General features: G+C 45.5%; 1 protein-coding gene across 1 annotated transcript; it reads left to right on the top strand.

Moving 5' to 3' along the window:
* The first annotated feature begins 2639 nt into the window (after positions 1–2639).
* Positions 2640–24937, top strand: rnf169 (ring finger protein 169). Its single transcript, XM_083637207.1, has 9 exons — positions 2640–2844; positions 6819–6889; positions 8732–8823; positions 10953–11034; positions 14007–14153; positions 18131–18385; positions 18880–19137; positions 20623–20936; positions 22431–24937. Exons 1-9 carry the CDS (start codon positions 2682–2684, stop codon positions 22738–22740), a joined length of 1692 nt encoding a protein of 563 aa, XP_083493333.1. The 5' UTR covers positions 2640–2681; the 3' UTR covers positions 22741–24937.

Genomic DNA, 24937 nt, shown 5'->3' with positions numbered 1-24937 from the left:
ACAGAATTCTTCGATCCAACTGCCAGGCAATCTCTCCTAGCAAGCTCTCTGGATCTTTGACCTTCTGCAAGATGTGCGACGTCTGTCCGCTTTCAAACTCGGGTTCTGTGTGCATTGAGCTCTGGATGAAGGACTTAAGGTCGACAGCGGAGGAGGTTTTGTGTGGACGTTTGAATTTGCTTTGCTGCAAATCCTGTATGAATAGGCTCTCGTCCAGCGTGTCCTGCCAGTGGATGTCTGTTTTTCTTCCCGTTGATTCCTTCAGAAACTGGCTGTTGGAGCTCTGCAGTTTGGCTCTCAGATCCACGGTTTCCTTCACAAGGCCGAGCATGAGTTTCAGGCAGTCGTTTTCCTGCCGGAGTGTAGCGTTCTCTGCCAGCGTCTGCTCCAGATCCATTGATGCTCCCCAAACTCCACTTTAAACCATTTATTGCCTCTGCATGGAAGGATTTACGACATCACTGATGATGTCACAAATGACATCATCATCAGTAAAATACCTGATAAACAGTCACATCATCATCGTCAGTGCCATCACTTGAGGATAAGAGTGAGTTAAGAGAATGTAGGGGAACAGTGGATGGATAAATCCAGAAGGAGGCGGTAATGCAACGTAAATGATGCCAACTGCCACAAAACAGAAGAAGTGACATCACTCACCGAGTGACATCTCTGATGACATCACAATTGTGCGAGTGCACGCCACACTGCGACATATGAGTCTAATAAGCTTGGATACGATGATGACACCTAATGGATCGCAGGTAAGACGTACATCATTCAAGAATAGTGTCATCAGCGCACCACAGTCGTCTGTAGTGGTGTCTCTAAGCTAAGCACGAATCAAGCCCTTCCAATAGTGGCATTTATGTGTAGGCTATGTAAAAACATCCAAAGAAGAGGAGAATGTGGACCCACCCGGTCATGGATAGGGGAACAGAGGCCAACTTGGGATGTCAATTTTCCCAAGAGATCTTGAGGGTGGGCTAATGTAAAGCATAGTTATTAGCATGTAGCATTTACTGTAGAAAGAGACCTGTTCGTGTCAGTTCGTCGTTTCATGTTGCATTTCTATTGGTTAGTAGACGTAGGTCGTAGCAGCAGTCACACAAAGCAGCGTTTTTGTAACCACGACCAAAGATATCTCCATGTTTCACGTTGGTCATCTTTCATCTGGAACGGCCCAAAATCGCATGATGTGTAGTAGTGTGTAGGCTACCGGGCTTAAAATACGGTAGTGTCCCTTATGGGCACACCTTTTTTATGAGGTGGCCACTAGGGGCCGAGGCGTATGTCCGTCCCCAAGAAATAAAGAAAGAGGCCGGTCACCGAAAGAAAGTGGTCAGTTTGCCGATGTCATGGCCATTAGTGGCCGAGTGGCCAGCTCGCCGATGACATCATGGCATCATCACCGATGACATCATCACTGTAACATAATCACCGGTGATGATGACATCACAATTGCTCAAGTAGCCTACTGTCACATGGTACTCCTTAGGCTACTTGAGCTAACTGATGTAGCCTAATACAACTTCTTAATTGCCAATAAAAGGTAATTTCTAATAATCTGGCTTTTGGCCCTGCTCTGTTCTCAGCCAGTGTTGAGTAGAGCAGAGTCTGTGTGAAAGACATGGAAACAAAAATGGATATTGGCTAATAGAGGAGGCATAACACTGATTATTGATTAGTCTCTAATTATTGATTAGCATTTGCATGTATGGACAAATCAGCTTGGATGGTCCATTTAAGGCTTGAACCATGCCAACCAGTCTTCCAGAGAGTCGCGTGAGTGACCATAAAACATTTCACTTTCAGCAAAAACAAAAAATAAAAGATTGAAAATTCGATTACCCCCCCTTCTTTTATTTTTTGTTTTTGCAGGTTACTAACTAGGCTACTAACGCTACAAGACATAAAGACCATCGATACAGACCATCGACATATAAATAAAGACCGTGAGTCGGAAACACGGCCTAACGTTAACATCTATTTAAGCCAAATGGCCTGCGCTCATATGTATACAGGAAGTAAACCGGATATCCAGGTGGGTTGTGACCGTTGGTGTTGTCCAGAGCCGTATAATAGAAGAGTTCTGACATCTCCATTCACTCCAATGGACCAGTTTTTTTCCAGGAAGTAGAAAGTGGAACTCTTCAGTAAAAAAAGCAGCACTGTCGAGTTGCATCAAAATAGACAGTGTTGTACTTTGAAAGGGTTTTTCATCCCTTGAAATGAATCAAATTGTACATTATCAGCTTTATTTTAACATGCAAAAGTAGCGCGAGACCCATTCCTGGCTGTTCATTGGCTAATGATTCTTGCATTTTGGTCCTCCGCTGACGCCACTCTCTCTCTAGAGGACACTAGTGTTGTCATGAAACCGTGATCCAGAGTCATAATAGAAGAGTTGCGACATCTCCATCACGCCAGGATTTTTTTTTTTTTTTTACCTCACAAAAGTTCCATAAGGTTGATTCAGACGTAGTGCGAGCCCCCTTCCTGGCTGTTCATTGCCTAAATGCATTTGGACCTCCGCTGGCGCCACTCTCTTACTACATCGCTCTGCCCTGAGCAGCCCCGAGAGAAGAGAGGGCGGGGTTTGTTTTCAAACCAGACCAGAGAGAGAACCAGGGAAGATGGCGACCGCGGGGTCCGCCAAACGTCCAGACGGCAGAGCGGGCATGCCGGAGCTGGAGGAGGAGGCTCGCTGCCCGGCGTGCGCCGAGGCCCAGGCCCGGGCCCGGGGAGCAGGCACCCCGCCCCGGGCCCAGGCCCGCGGCTGTCCACTCTGCCCGGCCCGGGAGAGGAGCAGCAGCAGGCCGGGGAGAAGAGGCAGAGAGAGAGGTCTGTGTTTACTAACCACGCGCGCGCGCACAGCACACACACACACACGCACACGCACACGCACACGCACGCACGCACGCACACACACACACACACACACACACACACACACACACACACACACACACACACACACACACACACACACACACACACACACACACACACACAGCCTACATTCTGCTGGGTCAGCTGCCATTAGAAACGAGTCAAAACAACGCGTTAATTAACGTCTGTTTTTAGCTGTTGTGAACAGACGTGTGTGTGTGTGTGTGTGTGTGTGTGTGTGTGTGTGTGTGTGTGTGTGTGTCTGCCTGTGTCTGCCTGTGTGTGTGTGTGTGTGTGTATGTATGTATGTGTGGGTGTGTGTCTCTGTCTGTCTGTCTGTCTGTCGGTCAGTATGTGTACTAAGAGATAACAGACAATGAACAACCATTCTTAACATTCTCTAACTGGGTTAACTTGTAGTAAATTAAATAATGTTGAAGTTTAACAGTTCAAACATTGCCCCCTGGACCCAATGTTTAGCTCTATAAATTGATGTGAAACATGTACAAATAGAATGATTAGCTCAAGCCATGTACACTATGCAGGAACTAGCCATAACGCTGCTACTGTACTCCGATATATTCCCGTACAGCAGTCAGCGTCACACAGCGTTCAAATCCTCAATTGGTGGAAAACGCTGTTAAAAAAGCTCTCCTACCCGTATCCGACCTCCGATTGCAGATCCGAAGATATGATAGTCCGCCTAGTGAAGCCAGTAATTTAACCGGCGCTGTTAAAATGATACTGCTTGCGTGAAACAACCGTTTAGAAGCAGTCTTTGCACAGCCAGTGCCGTATTGAGGACAGGAGAAGCTTCCTAGTGCCGACAGGAACCTTGGGAGTTTGAGTATTTCATGACATGTTTTGCTTCCCAGGTGCGCTGGATTTGCGTTGATCACCGACAGCCGCCGTCTCCGTGTGACTGCATGTGTTTGTTCGCCGCGTGCAAGCGGTGCACCATGATAGTGAGATCAAACACACCCTGCTGTAAATTCAGCGCAGGCTTTGCAAAGACTGCTTCTAAACGGTTGTTTCACGCAAGCAGTATCATTTTAACAGCGCCGGTTAAATTACTGTCTTCACTAGGCGGACTATCATATCTTCGGATCTGCAATCGGAGGTCGGATACGGGTAGGAGAGCTTTTTTAACAGCGTTTTCCACCTATTGAGGATTCGAACGCTGTGTGACGCTGACTGCTGTACGAGAATATATCGGAGTACAGTAGCAGCGTCACGTTATGGGGCTGCCTTGACCATTGATGCATTGGGCAGGGTGTCAAACTCAGTTTCATCCCGGGCCACATCACCATTATGGTTGCCCTCAAAGGGCCGGTTGGAAATGTAACACGATATAAAAGCGTTTTTATTATAGGGTTAGGGTTAATTGCCTCTGACTCGATTATTTTTATTTTTACTTTTATTTTTTTTATAACTTAATACTCAATAACTAGCTCTGAAAGCAGAATTAGAGGGAAAACAATAGTTGGGTTTCCAAACTTTCCATCCACCTGTTTTTATGCAAAATTTCAAATTGGGCATTAAAATCCTCAGTGGAACACCAGAAATTTCGATCCCGTCCTGTCCCACTCCTGGTAGAATGACTCTAGTCCCATCCCGCTCCTCCCCCCCCCCCCACTGTGGGGTTAGTCTTTAGCAATGCAATTTTTTTGATTTGATGATCTCCCTATCCTTTATTTTGTTTACTTTGTGTTCTACTGCAGGTTTCATTCAAACCTTTCTAAAAAAAAACGAAAATAAAAAAGCATATAGGCTATAAAAACTGGTCTATTGTTGTCATGATTGCCGCTCCCGCCCGCTCCTGTTGACTTTTTTCCCGTCCTGTCTAGGCATGGGTCGATTTCCGGTTTTACCGGTTCGGTTCGGTATACGAGCCCAAACCGGTTTGATCACGTGCAAACCGAAAAAACCTAAAAAAAAAAAAAAAAAAAAAAAAAAAAAAAAAAAAAAAATTCTTTTTAGTTTTTTTAGTTTTTTTTTTCTGATTGCACTGCTTGTGTTTTTATTAGCCTTTTTCTCAAGTTGCACTATAGGCAGAAGTCTTATTTCATTTATTATTTTGATGTTTAGAAGAAAAGTTGAGCTGAATAGTTATGAGAAATAAATACAGGGTGTGTTTGTTACACAGGTGTCCTGCTTCTTTTTATTCAGTATCATTGCTGGTTGACAATACCAGCTTAGAGGTGTATTATCGCTATCAGGTGGACTGAAGTTGCACTACAGACAGTTATGGGCCACACTCGGGAGCCCTGCTTGAAATTTTTTTTTTTTTTTTTTTTTTTTTTTTTTTTTTTTAAATTACCAAAAAAATCGGTATACCGGTTCGATCCGGTTTAGACGGCAATATCGAACCGGTTTTAAAATTTTCAAACCGACCCAGCCCTAGTCCTGTCCCAATCCAGTGATGAACAATGAAATTCCCACGAGAATCCCCCAAAAATGTCAGCCTCTAACGTAGACAGGCACACATGCTTCCTCCGATACATGTGCAGTTGCCAACCGCTTCTTTTCACCTGACAGCGGGGAGCTTCACCGGTAGGATGTAACACATGGGAGTATTACGCTATTCCCACTAGTTCCCTTCCGCCCCGAACAGGCGCCCGGACCGACGAGAGGAGCTAGTGCAGCGACCAGGACACATACCCTCATTCCGGCTTCCCAGCCGCAGACACCAGCCAATCGTGCCTGTATGGACGCCCGGCCAAGCCGGAGGTAACACGGGGGCGCGAACCTGCGAACCTCGTGTTGGTAGGCAGGGAATCTACCGCTACACTACCGGAAAGCCCTACTAAATGTAACTGTAATCTTGATTATTTTTTCTGTAACTGTAAGGGATTACAGTTTTCATTTTTTTTGTAAACTGATTACATAATCCCGTTACATGTAATCCATTACTCGCCAAGCCTGCGTATAGAGCAGGGTACTAAGGTGATTTGTTGTCAGATGTAGTTAAGGTCAGCTGATGGGAGCAGACTTGTCCAGACTTGTAGCTGTTGTAGGAGGAGCTGCTGAACAGCATGCTGGCTGTTTCCACCCAGCTGCACCTGAAGGCATCACACTTTCTCAGCACACCCACCTAACCTCAGTCTGTCTGTCTGTCTCTCTCTCCCTCTCTCTGTCTCTCAAATTCAATTCAATTAAATTCAAAAGGGCTTTATTGGCATGATAAGGTGCATCTTACATTGCCAAAGCACACAGTACATTAGCAACACTTAGCAATTACAAAGAAACAAAAACAGAAAACAAGACATTTTGTTACCCAGTAACATAAATCACAAAATCTGAAGATATTCAAAGAGGAAGAGAAAATAAAATTAAGATAGAATAGAATAGAATAGAATAGAAGACTATTGTTGACCAGAATCTATTCAGAATAACAACAAAACAGTAATAAACAGGCAATTAAAAAGATGATCGTGCAAATGGTGGGCATTTACAGTATATTAACAAAGAATTCACAGAATCTGTAAATAACCGTTGTTATTTTGAAAAACCACCAAGAAGAATAAAATAACATCAAATAAAAGATGAGTGTTGACCAAAAAACCTATTTGGAACAACAAATTAACCAAGCAAACCAATAAACAGGATGCTAGTGCAAAAAAAATAGTAAGTGTTCTATATTTCATCCAGATGTGGTCGACGGCTCTCCTGTCCACTGGCTGTCCCTCAGCTGATGGCAGCTCCACACATCATGTGCTGCTAAAATGGTGCATTCAGGTTTCTCTCCCAGAAGATATTGAAGTGCAGATGTGTCCGTGATATTTTCAAATTCTTTGTATTTCTGGTTAATTTTGGGGGGAGAATGAGGCTCTAATTTCTTTATACTGTCACGGTGTAACAGGAAGTGCAGCTCTGTCTCTCTCTCTCTCTCTCTGGACTGATTTAGTTTTCTGTCTTTTCTGCAGAAGTCTTCGTCTGTCCGGCTCACATCTCCAAGTGTGGAGAGGGTCTGACCGCTCAGCCTGCCAGACAGAAGGTGAGTGGACCATCTGTCTGCTACCCATCCATACCATAAGGGCTCATTATGCTTTCCGCATCAGCGAGGAACGCGAGTGTCCGCGCGGAAAAGTGACGTAAAATCAGCAGACACGCCCGTCCGCAAGGCTCCGTGCGGACGGTTTTCGCCTGGCCGTGCGCACCCCGAATTTTGTAACTACGCGGACGCGGACATGCAGTGGAGTTTTCAAGACTCGCGCTCAATTCCGCGAGCAGAAACCCGCACAGAGTATTAAAGCTCCACACGTTTCCTCGTCAGGATTCCGTGTCTCTCATTTCCGTGCGGCCGGCCAAAGCGTCAAGCATAATCCAGGCTTTAGGACCCAGCTGCTGTCAGCATTAGGGATGCAGGAGATATCAGCAATCATATCGCTATATCGGCTGATGTGAGGCATTCTTTAACATATCGGCATCGGTCCAGATGTTGCAATGTTAATGTTATCGTATCAGCCAAAATGTTCACATTGAGAGCAAACAATGTGGTAAATCTATGATTTATGGGCTTTTCCAAATGTTTTTTTTGGGGGGCGGCGGGGGAATGCATGACTTTTTCAAATTCAGTGTTTACATGTGTTTTTCAGTATAATGTACAACATTTGATTATCATAGAAATGTGGCCGTTCACACACCATACGCCGAAGCAACGCTCAACCTAAGCTCAACCTATGCCGAACCCACAAGTTTCACCCACAAGTTTTCATTTCAATCTTCACAAACGGGAATAACTTTTATGACTTTTGGAACGTAAATGCGTTTTTTTTTAAACGCGATTTTTTAGAAAACGCTTCAAAGGGCATAAAAGTCATCCACGTTTGTGAAGATGATCCGGCTGAACCCAAATTCGTTAAATTTTGTTAACCACATACCTTATTTTATGCATTTAAGTGAAATCCCCATTCTAAAATCCCATAGACTTTTCTACTGACGAACCACATGGTGACGATTTCTGGATAAAGCCTACAAAAATACGTCATCCCTGTGGTACTCTATAGCCCTTTTCCCACATGCGCTTTGTACCGCAAAATGACCGGAATGTGGTCTAATGCCTGCATGTGAGAAAGGCGCCATGCCGGTATAAGCGCGACCCCGTCGTCCCCGACATTTCACCACTTTCGACCTAGTCAGAAGACCGGTATGCTCTTAAGGGGACGCAAGTGGAAACGGTTCCAGTCATTTTCCGCGACAGCGGTCCTTCAATCATGGGCGAGAAGTAGCCTACACACGTTGCTTAATGTTCCAGCGGGCATAATCTAATCATTCGCGCACATTAAAGCAAACTGGCGAAATTATCTTGTGATAGCCTAATAAGAGCAGTAGCCTATGTCAGCTTGCTGATTTCCGAAGGCAACCCCGGACACATCAAACGAAGCCAGTCTGCTTTCTCTACATACATACAAGCGTTGAGCAGCTTGCAAGCCTTTCTCGCTGTGTCTGTCTGTGGCTGCTGCTCTCGAGCAGAGAGGGGAGGGGGAAATCGGCTGTGTTGATTATGCTGGCGGCTTGACGCTGCTCTTAAGTCAAACGAGTGTGATTTATTGTGTGACAACTGACAAGTGAACTTATTTCGAGTTTTGCCGACCCCCCAAATAAGCTCCCCCCTCCCCCCGCCCCCACAACATACAGGTAAATTCGCTGATAGATTCCCACATGCGCGAGCCGAAGTGTGAAGGGAAATGTCCGATATTGACTTACAGGTAATTTTCCGGTACGCATGTGGGAAAACGGCTTATGTCGAGCCCTGCTGGAGGGACCGGTAAGTAAACATGCCGTTTGGTGAGATGTCATGCTGATACTGTGTGGTGTTGTGTTGTGGTGTGTCCAGCAGGTGGTGCTGTCTGACTCGGAGAACGAGGAGCCGCTGGGCAGGAGGAGCAGACACATCTCTGCCTTCAGGAAAACCAAAACCTTCCCAGAGTGAGACATCTGTCTGCACCACTACACACACACACACACCACTGTTAAAGGGACAGAGTGAGACATCTGTCTGCACCACTATACAGCACTATACACCACTGTTAACACATTCACTGCCAGCCGTTTTTTCAATACTGTAGGTAGGTTCTGCCAAGTTTTTTTTTTGAGGATTCTGGCTCATCTTTCAAGAGCCGAGGATTCTTTTCTGCTAAGATTTTGTGAACACAAATGATCTCAAAAGAACTAATAGAATGTGTGCTTTCTCTGTCTAAAAGAGTTAGTTTGTAGAGTTAGTAGTTATGTAGGCATTAGCAGTAGAATACAGCATGGTTTCAGCGTCTGAAAATTTATTCTGAGATAAATGGCTTTTTGTGAAATTCGATAGAACAGTCACTTTAACCATTTATTTTTGGCGTAAGACGTCAGACATCTAAACAATAGTTTTGAACAGTAATTTCCTCCATAGCAGCAGGAAACCCCCCTCTCCTTCAAACTCCTCCCTCCGTGGGTGTGTCTCTGGTGGCTTTGCAGCGTTTGTCACAAGCGAGGCTCTGCCTGTCTGTGCTGCCTGGCTGCTGGCGGCTGCTCTTTGGGCGAGTCTGCATGAGTCGTTTCGGTTGTGAGCTCAGCTGCAATGAAGCTGCGTGCGATTGTGGGCTTTCTGCCGGTGTTTCAAAGTGTGTTGCACGCATAATCTATTATGCAAATTTGCAATCCCCCACCGCCAGCTCCCAGCGCGATAATGCGCGAAAGCGAAAGCGTTTTCGCCAATCCATTTTACAGTATGAGAATGGTGTTCCCCTGCAGTTTTGGCTCGGCTTTTTCTAGTCTGGAGAGCACTGTCGCCACTTAGTGGGTCGGTGGAATGGGTTGTACACGTTCGGTGGCTCCAATATTTTTATAGGAGACGTGGGGGGCGTTGATCCACGTCCCACCGTCAAAAAAATTGAAAATTGATTTTTTTTTTGACGAGTCAACTCGTCATTGGCAGTCAACCGTTGGATTTTTTTTGACGAGTCAACTCGTCATTGGCAGTGAACGTGTTAAAGGGACAGAGTGAGACATCTGTCTGCACCACTACACAGCACTATACACCACTGTTAAAGGGACAGAGTGAGACATCTGTCTGCCCCAAGGGTCCAAGCACGAAGTGCGTGGATCCCTATTGTATCTGTTCCGTTTATTATTATTCCGCCCTAAAACAGCATGCCCGTCAAAAACTGTAAGGGCTACAGTAGCCAGACCTTGCACATAGGTTGGAAATGTGCCCCACTACTCAGAGACAAAAAATTAGCCATATTGGCCAGATGGTGGCGCTATAACAGACCCTTTTGCGTATTGACCCATAACTGCTGAACCGTGAGGCGTAGAATCAAAATTCCACATCTGTTGGATTCCCTGGATCAATACGCATCTATCCATATAGACCACGCCCATTTAAGTCTGCTAGATTTTCCGCCATCTTGGACTTTCTCAAAAAAAAAACGAACTCGTCCTAGGCCATTTGCCCGAATGAGCCCAAACTTTTTGTGTGTCATCTCTGGACTTCCCTGATCTAAAGTTGTATAAAGAATTTGGATACGTGAAACCGTCTTGAAATGATAAATGTTTAAACTTTTGATGATCAGTGATTATGTCATCACCGATGACAGTCTTGTGACATCACTGATGATGTCATCTATGATGTCATCTATGATGTCATCCTTCCTCTACATAACATCAGCTCTCCCAGTACCTCATCCACTCTACAACAGCAAGGCGGCACGTAATGTAGCTCATCCTTCCTCTACATAACATCAGCTCTCGCAGTACCTCATTCACTCCACAACCCTCATGACAGTTTGCCTAGAAAAAGTCCATTGCTTAATAAGCCTCTTTGACAGCCACCATTTGGCTTACCACCACCACTGCTACTTACTACATATTACTTACTACAAACTTGGTACACTTGTGCACATATCAACTCTGACTAAATGTGCAATTCAGTGTCTATATTATCTGACATCCCCCAAGTCACCAGAAGCTTGGACCCCGCATCGCCGCTTGCGGCTATATTTGATATTATTACTGATGTTATTAATGGTAGATGATAGACTCTATAGAGACAGTGGTGTGGTCTTCTTCTTCAGTGGTGCCCAGAGGAGTCAGAGCTGTACAGAGGACAGAGGAGGGAAGCTGAAGGCCCAAACGCAGCCCGTCATGATGGACAAGGTACGAGCTCACACTGCCTCTACTGGTTACAGGGGTCCTACACAGGTTTGGAAAGTCTGGAAATGTACATGAATGTGTTGATTTCCAGGTCTTGAATAGTTTGGGAATTTGAAAGGTCTGCAAAAGTCTGGAAGCTGTTGTGGTTCAGGTCCGTTACGGACATCATTCTAGTTTTAATGTTGTTTTGAGCCACTTTGAGTCCACAGTTTGTGTTGATGATCAGAATAATGTTCAGATGGATGCTCTATCAAGAACATCCAGTCAACAACATAGGGTCTGCACCAAAATCACATCTAGTCAACAACATAGGGTCTGCACCAAAATCACATCTAGTCAAGAACATAGGGTCTGCACCAAAATCACATCCAGTCAAGAACATAGGGTCTGCACCAAAATCACATCTAGTCAAGAACATAGGGTCTGCACCAAAATCACATCCAGTCAAGAACATAGGGTCTGCACCAAAATCACATCCAGTCAAGAACATAGGGTCTGCACCAAAATCACATCTAGTCAAGAACATAGGGTCTGCACCAAAATCACATCTAGTCAACAACATACGGTCTGCACCAAAATCACATCTAGTCAAGAAGATTCAAGATTCAAGATTCAATATTCAAGATTTTTATTGTCACTCCATGGTACAAGTATCACATGTGAAATTCTTGTGCTGTGGACTCCGTTTACGACATAGTACAAATAGGCAACAAGCAATGAGCAATAGGCAATAAGAAATAGGCATCAATAAGCAATACTAAGCAGCAATAGGCAATAAGGCAGAATAGCGGAACATAGGGTCTGCACCAAAATCACATCCAGTCAAGAACATAGGGTCTGCACTAAAATCACATCCAGTCAAGAACATAGGGTCTGCACCAAAATCACATCCAGTCAAGAACATAGGGTCTGCACCAAAATCACATCCAGTCAAGAACATAGGGTCTGCACCAAAATCACATCTAGTCAAGAACATAGGGTCTGCACCAAAATCACATCTAGTCAAGAACATAGGGTCTGCACCAAAATCACATCTAGTCAAGAACATAGAGTCTGCACCAAAATCACATATAGTCAAGAACATAGGGTCTGCACCAAAATCACATCTACGGTAGTCAAGAACATAGGGTCTGCACTAAAATCACATCTAGTCAACAACATAGGGTCTGCACCAAAATCACATCCAGTCAAGAACATAGGGTCTGCACCAAAATCACATCTAGTCAAGAACATGGGGTCTGCACCAAAATCACATCTAATCAAGAACATAGGGTCTGCACCAAAATCACATCTAGTCAAGAACATAGGGTCTGCACTAAAATCACATCCAGTCAAGAACATAGGGTCTGCACCAAAATCACATCTAGTCAAGAACATAGGGTCTGCACCAAAATCACATCCAGTCAAGAACATAGGGTCTGCACCAAAATCACATCCAGTCAAGAACATAGGGTCTGCACCAAAATCACATCCAGTCGTTGAGGTGGCGGTAGTCCCCGCACGGGCGCCAACCACCATCGGCTTTGGTGACCATGTGCAGCGGAGAAGCCCACGGGCTATCAGAGCGGCGCACAATGCCCAGCCGCAAATTCCTCCCTAGCGAGGGCGAGCTTGGCTGGATTGAGGTGCCGTGCGCGTGCGTAGACCGGAGGGCCGGTGGGGGTGAGGTAGTGTTCAACTCCACGTTTGGCCACCGCCGCCGAGAAGGTGGGCGTGGTGAGGGCTGGAAACTCGGCGAGTAAACACTGGTACTCATTGTCAGTGGCGAGCACGTTGGACAGCCCGACCGACCCCACATCGCCCTGCGAGCGCGGGATCAAACCGCAGTTCCTCACGTCCACCAATAGTCCAAAGGCGCACAGGGAAATTCGCGCCCAGAAGAGGTAGTGTAGTGACACCTTCGACATAAACAAATCCCAGCCGAAATGGCGATTGCCAAAACACACCTCCACATACCTGGTGCCATAGGTACGTATAGGCGTGCCATCCGCCATTCATTTTTCCATCTACATTTCATAAAATGGTTATAAAAATAGTTCTACTTGGTCAAACCAAGCGATTCAACTATATTTATAATCAGGAGAGACAATATAACATTTCACTCGGAGCAAAACAAAATAATATTTTTTTTAACTTTTTTTTATCATTTTTATGTCTTCTCTCTCCCAGTTTACCGGAGATGTATTACTTATTTTTGATGTACTGTATGTCTTGACTTGCCATATATTGTCGTAAATTTGATACCAATTTTTTTTTTAAGGGCAGTGTTGTGGCGTTGCTATGGCGACCAGTTGAGCGGGTACTACTTGCGGTGGAGTTGGTGTGACGTATATTGTGCGAGACGAGACGTAGTTGATTGGGCGGTTTCACACAAAACTAAATGTTGCATTTCAGTTTTATGACAAACTACGACTTTCTTCACTTGCAAAGTTATCTTTGAAATGGACGAGCATCACGTTTGGGTACTACATGGCATAATTCAAACACGATCATGAAACATTCTTAAGCCGTTCACCACCACTCGTATTTTTTCCGACGCTGGTTTGTGTGCTGAAGCAGGAAGTGGGCGTGGCTTTGGCTCTATAGACGGTTTCATTTCGACATCATAAACATTCTAATTTCCTCCAGATGACTTCTTGTTGCAGTGTTTGCTGGTACAATAACTGACAGGAAACAGGCTAGGTTTCAAACAGTTGCCTAGCAACACAATTCTGTGAAAACCATCTATATCCTCCACTCCTCTGACTGACTCCCTCTCTCTCCCCTGGTCCCCCTCTCTCCCTCTCTCTATCTATCCCCCCTCTCTCTCTCCTCCTTTCCCTCCCTCTCTCTTTCCCTCTCTCCCTCCATCCATCCCTCTCTCCCCGCCTCTCCCTCTCTCTTTCCCTCACTCTCTCCCTCCACCCCTCTCTCTCCCCACCTCTCCCTCTCTCTCTCCCGCTCTCTCTCCCGCTCCCTCTCTCTCTCTCCGTCAGGCTGGCGTGGGCCACAGCTACACGACGGGCATCCTCCTCTCGTCTGAGAACAGCCGCTCGGCGTCGGCGCCCATCTCCACGCCTGACCGCAGGGGAGGCTGGCGCGCACTGATGACATCATCGTCCACCCCATTGGACGGGACCCAGGTAGGGATGAAACGATTAGTGATTTAATGATAAACTGTGATAAAATTAAGATTTGAAATAGTATCATTAAAACGTGTTAACATGATTACCGTTACCGTGATTACAGCGCTTTGAAACGCACGGTAAATACTGTCCACCATCATCAACCAGAGTTAGCAACAGTCTCCCAGACGTTTCAGTGAGTGTATCACTACTTTTTGAGCATTTTCAGCACATTTTAACAATACACGATAACACACACGATAACACTGATAAGCATGATCATTTCGGTCAGTATAGAGCAGGGGTTCCCAACCTTCTTTGCACCGCTCAACATGAAATGTTAATACACTAGCAATCTTGCGCACTACGCGCGCTCGATTCCTAGGCTCGCCCGCTGCACGGGCTCGTGGCCTCGCCCCCCCTGCAGCTCGCCCACTGCACGTCGCATTCGCCACTCGGCCGCTACGCGGCCTTGCCTTCTTTTTCTGTGGTGTTTTATGACAGTTGGCATCCTTTATGGTACATTACCGCCTCCTTCTGGATGTATCCATCAACTGTTTCCCTACATTCTGTCCCTCTTCTCCGCAACTAAACTTTCAGATCCCTCCTCTCCAGGCTTGGCTGGGCTCAGCATCCGCCTGCTCTATGGCATCACTGATGACATCATCACTGAACTTATAGACTCAGCCAAGAAGGATGACATCACTGATGACATCATCACTGATCACTGATGACGTCACTGATGACATCACATCATTAGGTAATTAGGGTAATGACCTCATTTTAAAACTCCGGCTCTGTCAGGTCACCCGCACGGGTGCTCTTTACGCCCCCTGAAAGGTTCAGCCCGATCGCACGTAAAACGGCATAGCTGTGGCCGGCGGAAAAATTTAAACAGAGAGACATTGCCCACATGCTCCCTTTTATAATAGGATTCATTCCGGTGGTACTCTATACTGGTGATATGAAATGTTCACAGACTCATTCCGGTGGTACTCTATACTGGTGATATGAAATGTTCACAGACTCATTCCTGCCGTACTCTATACTGGTGATATGAAATGTTCACAGACTCATTCCTGCCGTACTCTATACTGGTGATATGAAATGTTCACAGACTCATTCCTGCCGTACTCTATACTGGTGATATGAAATGTTCACAGACTCATTCCGGTGGTACTCTATACTGGTGATATGAAATGTTCACAGACTCATTCCGGTGGTACTCTATACTGGTGATATGAAATGTTCACAGACTCATTCCTGCCGTACTCTATACTGGTGATATGAAATGTTCACAGACTCATTCCGGTGGTACTCTATACTGGTGATATGAAATGTTCACAGACTCATTCCTGCCGTACTCTATACTGGTGATATGAAATGTTCACAGACTCATTCCGGTGGTACTCTATACTGGTGATATGAAATGTTCACAGACTCATTCCTGCCGTACTCTATACTGGTGATATGAAATGTTCTTTCTTTCATGAATGAATACGGTTGTTGACCAGAGTAGCTGTGTTATCATAATGTTGATAATTATCTATGTCAATTTAGTCTAGTTATGATGAACTCTGGAACAGAATATATTAGGACTAGATAAGCATCTGCTTTCTCCTACTCCTTTTCGGACAAGACAATATTATTAGTTTATTTTTTTATTAAAAAAAAAAAATTATGTGTATATACATGTATATTTCCTTTTTTAACGTTTGCAATACATTTTCATTCATTCATTCATTCGTAGAATCATTATCACTATACTGGTGATATGAAATGTTCATAGACTCATTCCTGCGCCGTGTTGGGGTAACTCATTACAAAAGTAACATATTACATGTAATATATTACTTTTAGCAGTAACTCAGTAATATAACTTATTACTTACTTACTTACTTACTTGCGCCTATCGCTCCTGGAGGAGCATAGGCCGTCGACAACAGTTCGCCAGGGTCCTCTGTCCTGTGCTTTTCTTTCCAGCTGTTTCCATGTCAGTCCGCTCTGTGTGATGTCTGTCTCCAAGTCCCTGCGCCAGGTGTTCTTGGGCCGGCCTCTCTTCCTTTTGCCTTGGGGGTTCCATGTAAGGGCCTGTCTGGTGGTGCTGGTGCTTGGTCTGCGCAGTGTGTGGCCGATTCATCCCCACCTTCTTCTCCTTATTTGTTCTTCCACTGGTTGTTCGTTCGTTCTCTGCCAGAGATCGTTGTTACTGATGGTATCTGGCCAGTGGATGTTCAGGATCCGCCTCAGGCATCTGTTGATGAATGACTGCACTCTAGTCATTGTGATCTTAGTTATCCTCCACGTCTCTGATCCGTATAGGAGTACTGGCTTGATGTTGGATTTGAAGAGTCTGATCTTTGTCTGCTGACTGATTACCTTGGAGCTCCAGATGTTCTTTAGTTGGATGTATGAGGTCCTTGCCTTGCTGATTCTTGCTCTGACATCTGCCTCTGTGCCACCCTTCTTGTCGATGATGCTACCTAGGTAGGTGAAGGATTGTACTTCCTCAAGTGCTGTTCCCTCCAGGTCCACTGGGTCTTCGTTGCTTGTGCCGATCCTGAGTATTTTGGTCTTTGCATGGTGGATGTTGAGGCCTAGTTGTGTTGAGGTGTCTGCCAGTATGTTCGTCTTCTCCTGCATCTGTTGTCGACTGTGGGATAGTAGGGCAAGGTCGTCTGCGAAGTCCCGGTCGTCCAGTTGTGTTGTCAGTGTCCACTGGATCCCGTTCCTCCTCTGTGCTGTTGTGGTCTTCAATATCCAGTCGATGGCCAGGAGGAAAAGGAAAGGGGACAGTATACCGCCTTGCCTTACTCCGGTCTTCACTTGAAAGCTTCGTGTGAGCTGTCCGCTATGTATGACTCTGCAGGTCATTCCTTCATAGGAGTTCCTCATGATGTTGACAAGCTTTACTGGTATGCCGTAGTGTCGAAGCAATTTCCAGAGGGTGTTTCTGTGTAGGCTGTCAAATGCCTTCTCGTAATCTACGAAGTTGACGTATAGTGGAGAGTTCCATTCCAGTGATTGCTCAACTATGATTCGGAGGGTTGCAATCTGGTCCACGCATGATCTATTGGGCCGGAAGCCTGCCTGCTGGTCTCTCAGCTGTGGCTCCACCGCTCTCCTTATTCGTTCGAGGAGGATTGGGTTGAAGATTTTGCCTGGCACTGATAGAAGCATGATTCCCCTGTAGTTGTGGCATTGGCTGAGGTCTCCTTTCTTGGGTATTTTGACCAGGTAGCCTTCTTTCCAATCCGTTGGCCCTTCCTCTTTCTCCCAGATCTTCACAAAAAGAGGGCGTAGCATCTCTACCGAGGTGTCTATGTCGGCCTTCAGTGCCTCCGCAGGGATGTCGTCTGGTCCTGCTGCTTTACTATTCCTTAGTTGTGCAATGGCCTGTTGAATTTCCTGCTTGCTGGGCTTTCCACAGTTGATGACTATGTCAGACTCTGCAGGTTGAATGTCCGGGGGGGTTTGGGTTAACTTATTACTTATAGGATTTACTTTACTTTACAAATTTCAGTAATATTATACCAGTTAGGCAGTTACTTTGTCAAGTAACTCAAGTTACAAATTGAGTTAAAACAACATTTTTTTTTAAATCAAAGCACATATTTACATAAACATACAATCAAAAAAAAAGAAGAAAAAAAAAAGAATAACATTTAGAATTTTGGATTGTTTTTACACTGACTTCAAGACAATTGAAAAAAAAAATCGGGATGGTTCCAATGTCATTCTGCTGCTGCTGGTGTTTTGGTAAAAGTAGTGTAATAAGTAACGAGTTACTCTACACAGACAGTAATATTGTAAAGTAACTTATTACTTTCAAATGAAAGTAACTAGTAATATATAGTATATTACATTTTGAAAGTAACTTGCCCAACACTGTTCCTGCGATACTCTATACTGGTCATATGAAATGTTCATTGACTCATTCCTGTGGTCTATACTGGTCACATGAAATGTTCATAGCATTTCATCTTTGGACGCAGGCCAGGCCGGAGCGCTCCGTCAGCCCCGAGAGCAACGACAGCATCTCCGAGGAGCTCAACCACTTCAAGCCCATCGTCTGCTCGCCATGCACACCGCCCAAACGCTTCGCCGATGGCCGCACGCTGGAGCCCGCCATTGTCAAGTCCACGCCCCGGAATCTAACCCGTAGCCTGCAGCGCGACACCAGCTACCAGGCCAGCCCGGCAGTGCTCCACAAGTGGAGGCAGATCGAGCTGGACCGCCAGAGCCTCAAGGTCAATTAGTTTTGTATTTTTCAGTGGTTTTTGTTTCTATTTCGTTTTACATTTTTCTTTTCAATTCAGTTTAATTTCATTTAGTTTCCAGAGTGGGTTTGCTCCGTTCGGTTTAGCCCCAATCTCGTGATGTCATCAGTGATGATGCCATAGAACGCCCAATTATGTCACACGCCGCATGTCTGCACCTACAGACATGTCTGAAAAACAAATCGTCTTCTATTTGAATGCATTTCACTGACTCTGGGCTCCGAGTCAGTGACTGATGCTGTGAATGAGTCAGTGACTAATGCTGTAAATGAGTCAGTGACTGATGCTGTAAATGTATAATGAAAATATGGGAAATGTGTTAAAAAAAACTCATTGTCCATCAATCCATCCATCCATCCATTCATCTTCAACCGCTTATCCTGGTAGGGTCGCACAGGTAGTAGTTCCAGCAGGGGAATATCATTGTTATTGAGGCATAATAGTGATTTATTGTGCACCCCTAGGTGAATTCCAAGGCGACGCTGACGAGCCCCGTGAAGGAGCTCCATGGCGCGGGGAGACCCGGCAACAAGAGCCCCGTGAAGGAGCTCCATGGCGCAGGGAGCCCCGTGAAGGAGCTCCATGGCGCGGGGAGACCCGTGAAGGAGCTCCATGGCGCGGGGAGCCCCGTGAAGGAGCTCCATGGCGCCGGGAGACCCGGCAACAAGAGGAGGCTGCTGATGGAGCCGCCGGCCTTCCAGAAACAAGGCCTTCAGATGGCTGTATGTCATTCTCCACTGTGTCTTTGCATCTTTGTGAGGAATTTGCTTCATCATTTGTTTATCATCTTTATTCTTAAAGCAGGACTAAACCCCAAAACACTTTTTTTCAGCTTTTAACCAATATATATGGCTTTTGGGGGTGGTATGTGAAGGATTCTGGTCAAAATCTCCACATTTGAGACCAATCTGTTGCAATTTTACAAACCCCTATCATTTCAGCAGCATAAGTGCCCTCTATGGGTTCAACCCTGCTTTTTTTTTGTGCCCTCAAATGAATGGCCGATTTGGTACATCGTGACGTCACGGTGGTATTTGCGCGTGCCCCACTCATGTGAAAAATGTTTTTTTCCCCCATGTGATTATTACTGTAGTTCACGCGGCGCGAGCCCTTTAAGAGCAATGCATCATGTGTAATCGCCTACTGTGGCTAATGTTAGCGGCTAGCTAGTTATGTTACATGACCAAATTGATATAACTTTTAACCATTTCAAGTAACACTGTTTCCATACGGATCACCAGCGTTAGTTTGTTGTTTATAACGTGGCTATATTTCTAACGTTCTCTATCTATCGCTGATACACTGAAAATACTGGGAGGCGGGCCATAGCGTCTCTGTCGATAATTTGATTCGACAGTTCTGGGCGTTGGCGTTGGCCAATCCTGGCGTGTTCCACCCCCAAATCGATTGTGTTGTGGCGCAAAAGAGTTGGTTCCAGGACGAAACAGGCTCGAGCCAACTACGTTATCTTTAGAGCAGCGCAGTAAATACAATATTCCTGGAATGCGAGTTTAACTAAACAGTTACATGTCCAAGTTATGATAGTTTATTCTGCCAGGGTACAGAAGGGAGTATAGGCGGCCATCTTGCCTGCAGAGTTTTTAAATCAAGTAGAATACCGCTCTGCCAGAAATCTGGGGGGTTTAGTCCTGCTTTAAAGGTGCTGTAAGTGGTATTAAAATAAAAAATAAAGTGTTAAATATCTCTACTTTCTGACAGCCATCACTGATCACTGAGTGTTTGGTCAGTAACATGGGACCTCCGCTCTGCATTATACAGAAAATACATTGTCTGGGGATCCCATCCCACTTTTATCCAATCAGGAGAGAAGATTCATCCCACTTTTATCCAATCAGGAGAGAAGATTCATCCCACTTTTATCCAATCAGGAGAGAGGATTCCACACATTGTCCACAGTCTTTTCTGTTTACTGCAGAGTGGAGGGACTGGAGACCCACGTTACTGACCAAACACTCTATATCAGTGATATATCATATCAGTGCATCCCTACATTTTTATCTTATATGACTAAATTTGTAATACATTTCCCACTGTTGGTCATGTTCTGTATGCGTTTCAGTGTTACTGTTTTCATTGACTTGTACTGTACTGCTTGTGATTGCAGCTGTCAGTAGTTCTTTTGGCCAAGACAAATTTCCCCCTCGGGGACAATCAAGTTGATCTGATCTGATCTGATCTTATCTTAGATCCGCGTCCCCGCCGTGCGCTACAGCGGCCAGCCGGCATCCAGAGGAAGCTCCGAGTTTGAGCGGGCGCTCGTACCTCCCGAGTCGTGTAGCGACGGAGCCTTGTTGGGTAAAAGGGCGTCATTTTCCCCGTACGCAAGGAACTCAAGTTTCCAGTCTTGTCAATTAGTGTCTGTGGACTTCCAGTGTCCCAGGAGAGATGTGGACTGCCAGAGTCCCAGGAGACAGAAGCAGCCGACCTCACGGAGAGGCCGGAAGAGGAGCCAGAAGACCAAACACCTGGAGGAGACGGAGTCTGGCCTGAAGAGGACCCGGTAGGGCTACAACTAACCCTTATTTTCATTATCAGTTAATCTGCTGATTATTTTCTCCACTAATCGATTAGTCGTTTGGGTTTATAAAATGGTCACAAAACGGTGAAAAATGTCGATCACTTTTTCCCCAAAGCCCAAGATGACGAGCGAGGTTTATTTGTTTATTAACACATTGGGTGCCAGCCATGTTTTCATTCCTGTAGGTAAGTTGTGCCAGGGGTGTTTTTGACGATTCTGGCTCATTTTAGAACAGCCGAGGATTCTTTTCTGTTAAGAATTCATGAACAGCAATCATCTAAAAATAACTAATAGAATGTGTGCTTTCTCTGTCTAAAAGAGTTAGTTTGCAGAGTTAGTAGTTATGTAGATATTAGCCGTTGAGTACAGCATGGTTTCAGCGTCTGGAAATTTATTCAGAGATAAATGGCTTTTTGTGAAACAGTCACTTTAACCATTCATTTTTGGCATCAGTAAGACCGTCAGACATTCTAAACAATAGTTTTGAACAGTAATTTCCTCCATAACAACAGGAAACACCCCTCTCATTCAAACTCCTCCCTCCGTGTGTCTTCTCCTCCTTCCTCCTGGCTTCAGCGGGCGTGTCAGAAGCGTGTTGTGCTGCCTGCCTGTCTGTCTGCGTGCCTGCCTGCCTGCTTGCCTGAAATGGATTGGATTACTGTAAAATCGCCAAGCTTGCTCCCGCGGTGTGTGTGTGTGTGTGTGTGTGTGTGTGTGTGTGTGTGTGTGTGTGTGTGTGTGTGTGTGTGTGTGTGTGTGTGTGTGTGTGTTCGCGCGTTGATCCGCGGCTCTGGGGGGAAGGGATCTCTGTCCGTTCTGTGTGTGTGTCTCGGGCTTCTGACTGTAAAATCCAAGCCATTTCCGCGGAGGCGGCTGCTTTTGGGTCCCGTGGCTGTGACTTCTCTCGGTCTCTGTCGCCACTTAGTGGTCGGTAAAATAGATTACACACATGCTCTTGCTCCTATAATTATCTCGAAGATGTAAAAGGGGTTGATTGATGTACCACCGTCAAAAAAAAAAAATCTTTATGTAAGACGAGTTAGTCCGTCCTTGGCACTCAAGCGCTGGATTATGTAAGACGAATTAGTCCGTCTCTGGCACTTAATGTGTTAACTCATTCCCCGCCAGAGTTCCAAATGAAAAGTCACCATGCAGCCACTGCCAGGGTTGGTGAGCATTTTCAGTGATTTTCCCACCACCCACGGAATATTTTCTTCTATGACTATTTAAACACTGAATATCCCAAAAGACAGAATTTCCATTCTTTAGTTATCGACACATAATGGTACACTGATTTGGACGTTGATTACCATGGCAACGATTGAAGCTTTGAAGCATTAGGGTCAGCCCTGCATTATACTGTATTATAAAATCACCACATTACCATATCCCAAATCTAAGATGGTATCTACTATCTAGTCTCATATCAATTCCTAATTGCATTACTCAAGTGTGTCTTCTCTTGTCTTACACCAGCAGAGCCCGGCGGGGCAGCCAGGAGGCCTTGGGGAAGGATGGGCTTCAAGTGGAGCAGAGGCAGCAGGAGAGAGAGGAGAGAGCGCCGGCTCCGAAGCTCCGGAGAGAGGAACGAGCGCCGGCTCTGAAGCTCCGGAGAGAGGAGCAAGTGCGGGCCCTGGAGCTCCAGAGACAGTTTGACCTGGAGAGCCGGAGAGCCAGCCGGCCCAGGCCAAGCCCCGACAGGTACTTCCTGCGCTCGTGGACGTCCAATCAGAAGCAGAGACAGCACAGTGGGCGGAAATCCAGACGAGTCTCCAAACGGCGTTAGCTCCCCCGCCTTCTGCCCACCGACCAATCGCACGCTCAGAGACTCGGCCAGCAGCGGACAGAGAGAGAGAGAGAGGTCCAATCTCAAACCAGCCCCCTACCCACTACCACTTCACTAGGGTACATCCCATTTCTCTTATTTTATATCTCCTTGATCCTCACATGAACCGGAAGTTATTCTGACTCCGCCATCTTGAACACCGTCCCAAAGCTCTTGTCCTGCTCCGAGGAGCCAGGAGAGGTCTCTGAAGAGCTATGAGCGAGGAGGAGACACCTGAGCAGGCTTTGTCATGGAAATAAACATGCTTGTTGATTCATCAATAATCACCCGGAAGAGAAATTCTGAAATCCAGGGTGACAGGGGAATTTCCTAAATCCAGGGTGGTTGGGGGACTCATCATTAATCATCAAGACTAAAGGCTTTTGCACACCAAGTCTGTTTTTGTTTTTTTGTCCGTAATTGTCGCACGTTTAAAAATTAAATACAACTTCATGTTGTGTCACTCATGTTTACACACTGCCTCCAAAACTGTCTTCCGTCATTAACATTTTTGGAAGAGGTTTGATTTTCTCTGTTTTCCTCATCCGTCTAAAGCCTTTTGTGAGCTGTTTGAACTTTGTGTTTGGGGGGCAGTCTGAGCTCCATTCATTGGCCCCTCCCCCCAGGAAACAGTGTGCCTAATGGTTTTTTTGGGGGGATGACTGATAAAAAAAAACGCATACGAAAAAACCAGACTGTGTGCAAAGACCTTAAGAGCTGTACGGCATCACGTTAATTACTCGGCCCCGTAGCGCAAACGAGAAGAAGCTCATATAAACAAGATGCTGATGCTGATATATATATAACCTTAATGCAAGAACAAATTACGTTTAGTTCATCCACAAACCATTTTACGTGGGGGGGGGGGGGTCACCAGACACGGACGTCGTTTCACGTGACGCTTCAGAGGGAAGGACGTCTCATTTCTCTAAATACGTATTTCCTTGTTTCCTCTCTCCTCGCATGGTTTCCTTGTCTCCTGTCTCCTAGCGTGGTTTCCTCGGTGGGAGGGACTTCCGTTGGTTCAGTCGTGTAAAGGTACAGCGGCAGTTGAGACATCAGACAGGAAGTGGTATCGTCATCCACTTCAATAAGGCTGCTGCCTCCATGTAGCGGTTTGAAGAATGAGCAATCATGATTATGTTCAACAGTCTGTGGCTCCACCCGTATTCACAGAAGATCAGTTGCAGAAGCTCCAATCTTACGTATCTGCTGTTGGGTCTTAGCTACTCCTGAGCCAAGTAGGTTGCTCCCAGGAGGCTTGCTTGAGGGAGAGACTATGAACCTTCTCAGAGTAGGTTTAAGCAATAAGCCCCAAGAGGCCATGGTTTATTGCTTTTATAAAACAGTTGCTACATAATATAGGGCTGCCACGATTATCGCATTACCACGGTTATACAAAAGGTCACGCCCACCACAGGGTCAAGCTGATTATCGCATAAGCGCTTATTTCTGCTTTGTTCTTTCTTTTTTGCTTCTAAAAGTTATGTGATCTGAAATAAATGCAACATTAGTTTTTAAATAATCATAATTATGTGGCCTAATTTTTTTTTTCACGTCCTGTGATGGAAATTTCCACTCACCAATTGGTAGTTTTCTAATCGGAAAAAGTGTGATTGAAAACATGATCGGACAAAGTCCTCTTTGATCTCCTGGCCGCCTGGCACCGCACTGAAAACATGGCTCTCGCCGTGTAGTCCTTCAAGCCCCGCTCAAGGTAGTTAAGCGTTGGCATGTCAGGCGTGTGTTTATAGAGTATTACACAATGGCTTTGAACGTGGCTCAGCCAATCACAATCAAGGACCGGAACTATCCGTTTTATAAGTTGAGGTGGACCACTGCTTGTCCCAAGAATGAAGGATCCAAACGATGTGTAGGGCTCATGGTAAGGAGTCTCCTAGCTGGTTTGAGATTGGACCAGAGCCTCTGCTGATGACGGGGGGATTTTTCTTGATATATGCAAGACACAGAAAATTGTACGGACGATGAACAGGGTTCTGTTTGATAGATCTGGTAGGAATTGAAGCATATTTGTCGATTTCTATTCACACCATTCTCTGGTCTGACAGTCTGAGAAGATATATATCGCTGAGTGCCAAAATACCTTACTACAATGTTTTTTAAATGAAGTGCTTTTGTTTTGGAGTAATAGCTCTGT

Source organism: Poromitra crassiceps (assembly GCF_964638095.1).
Source record: "Poromitra crassiceps genome assembly, chromosome: 5".
In the NCBI taxonomy this organism is placed as follows: Eukaryota; Metazoa; Chordata; class Actinopteri; order Beryciformes; family Melamphaidae; genus Poromitra; species Poromitra crassiceps.
This window is presented reverse-complemented; position numbering and strand designations above follow the sequence as displayed.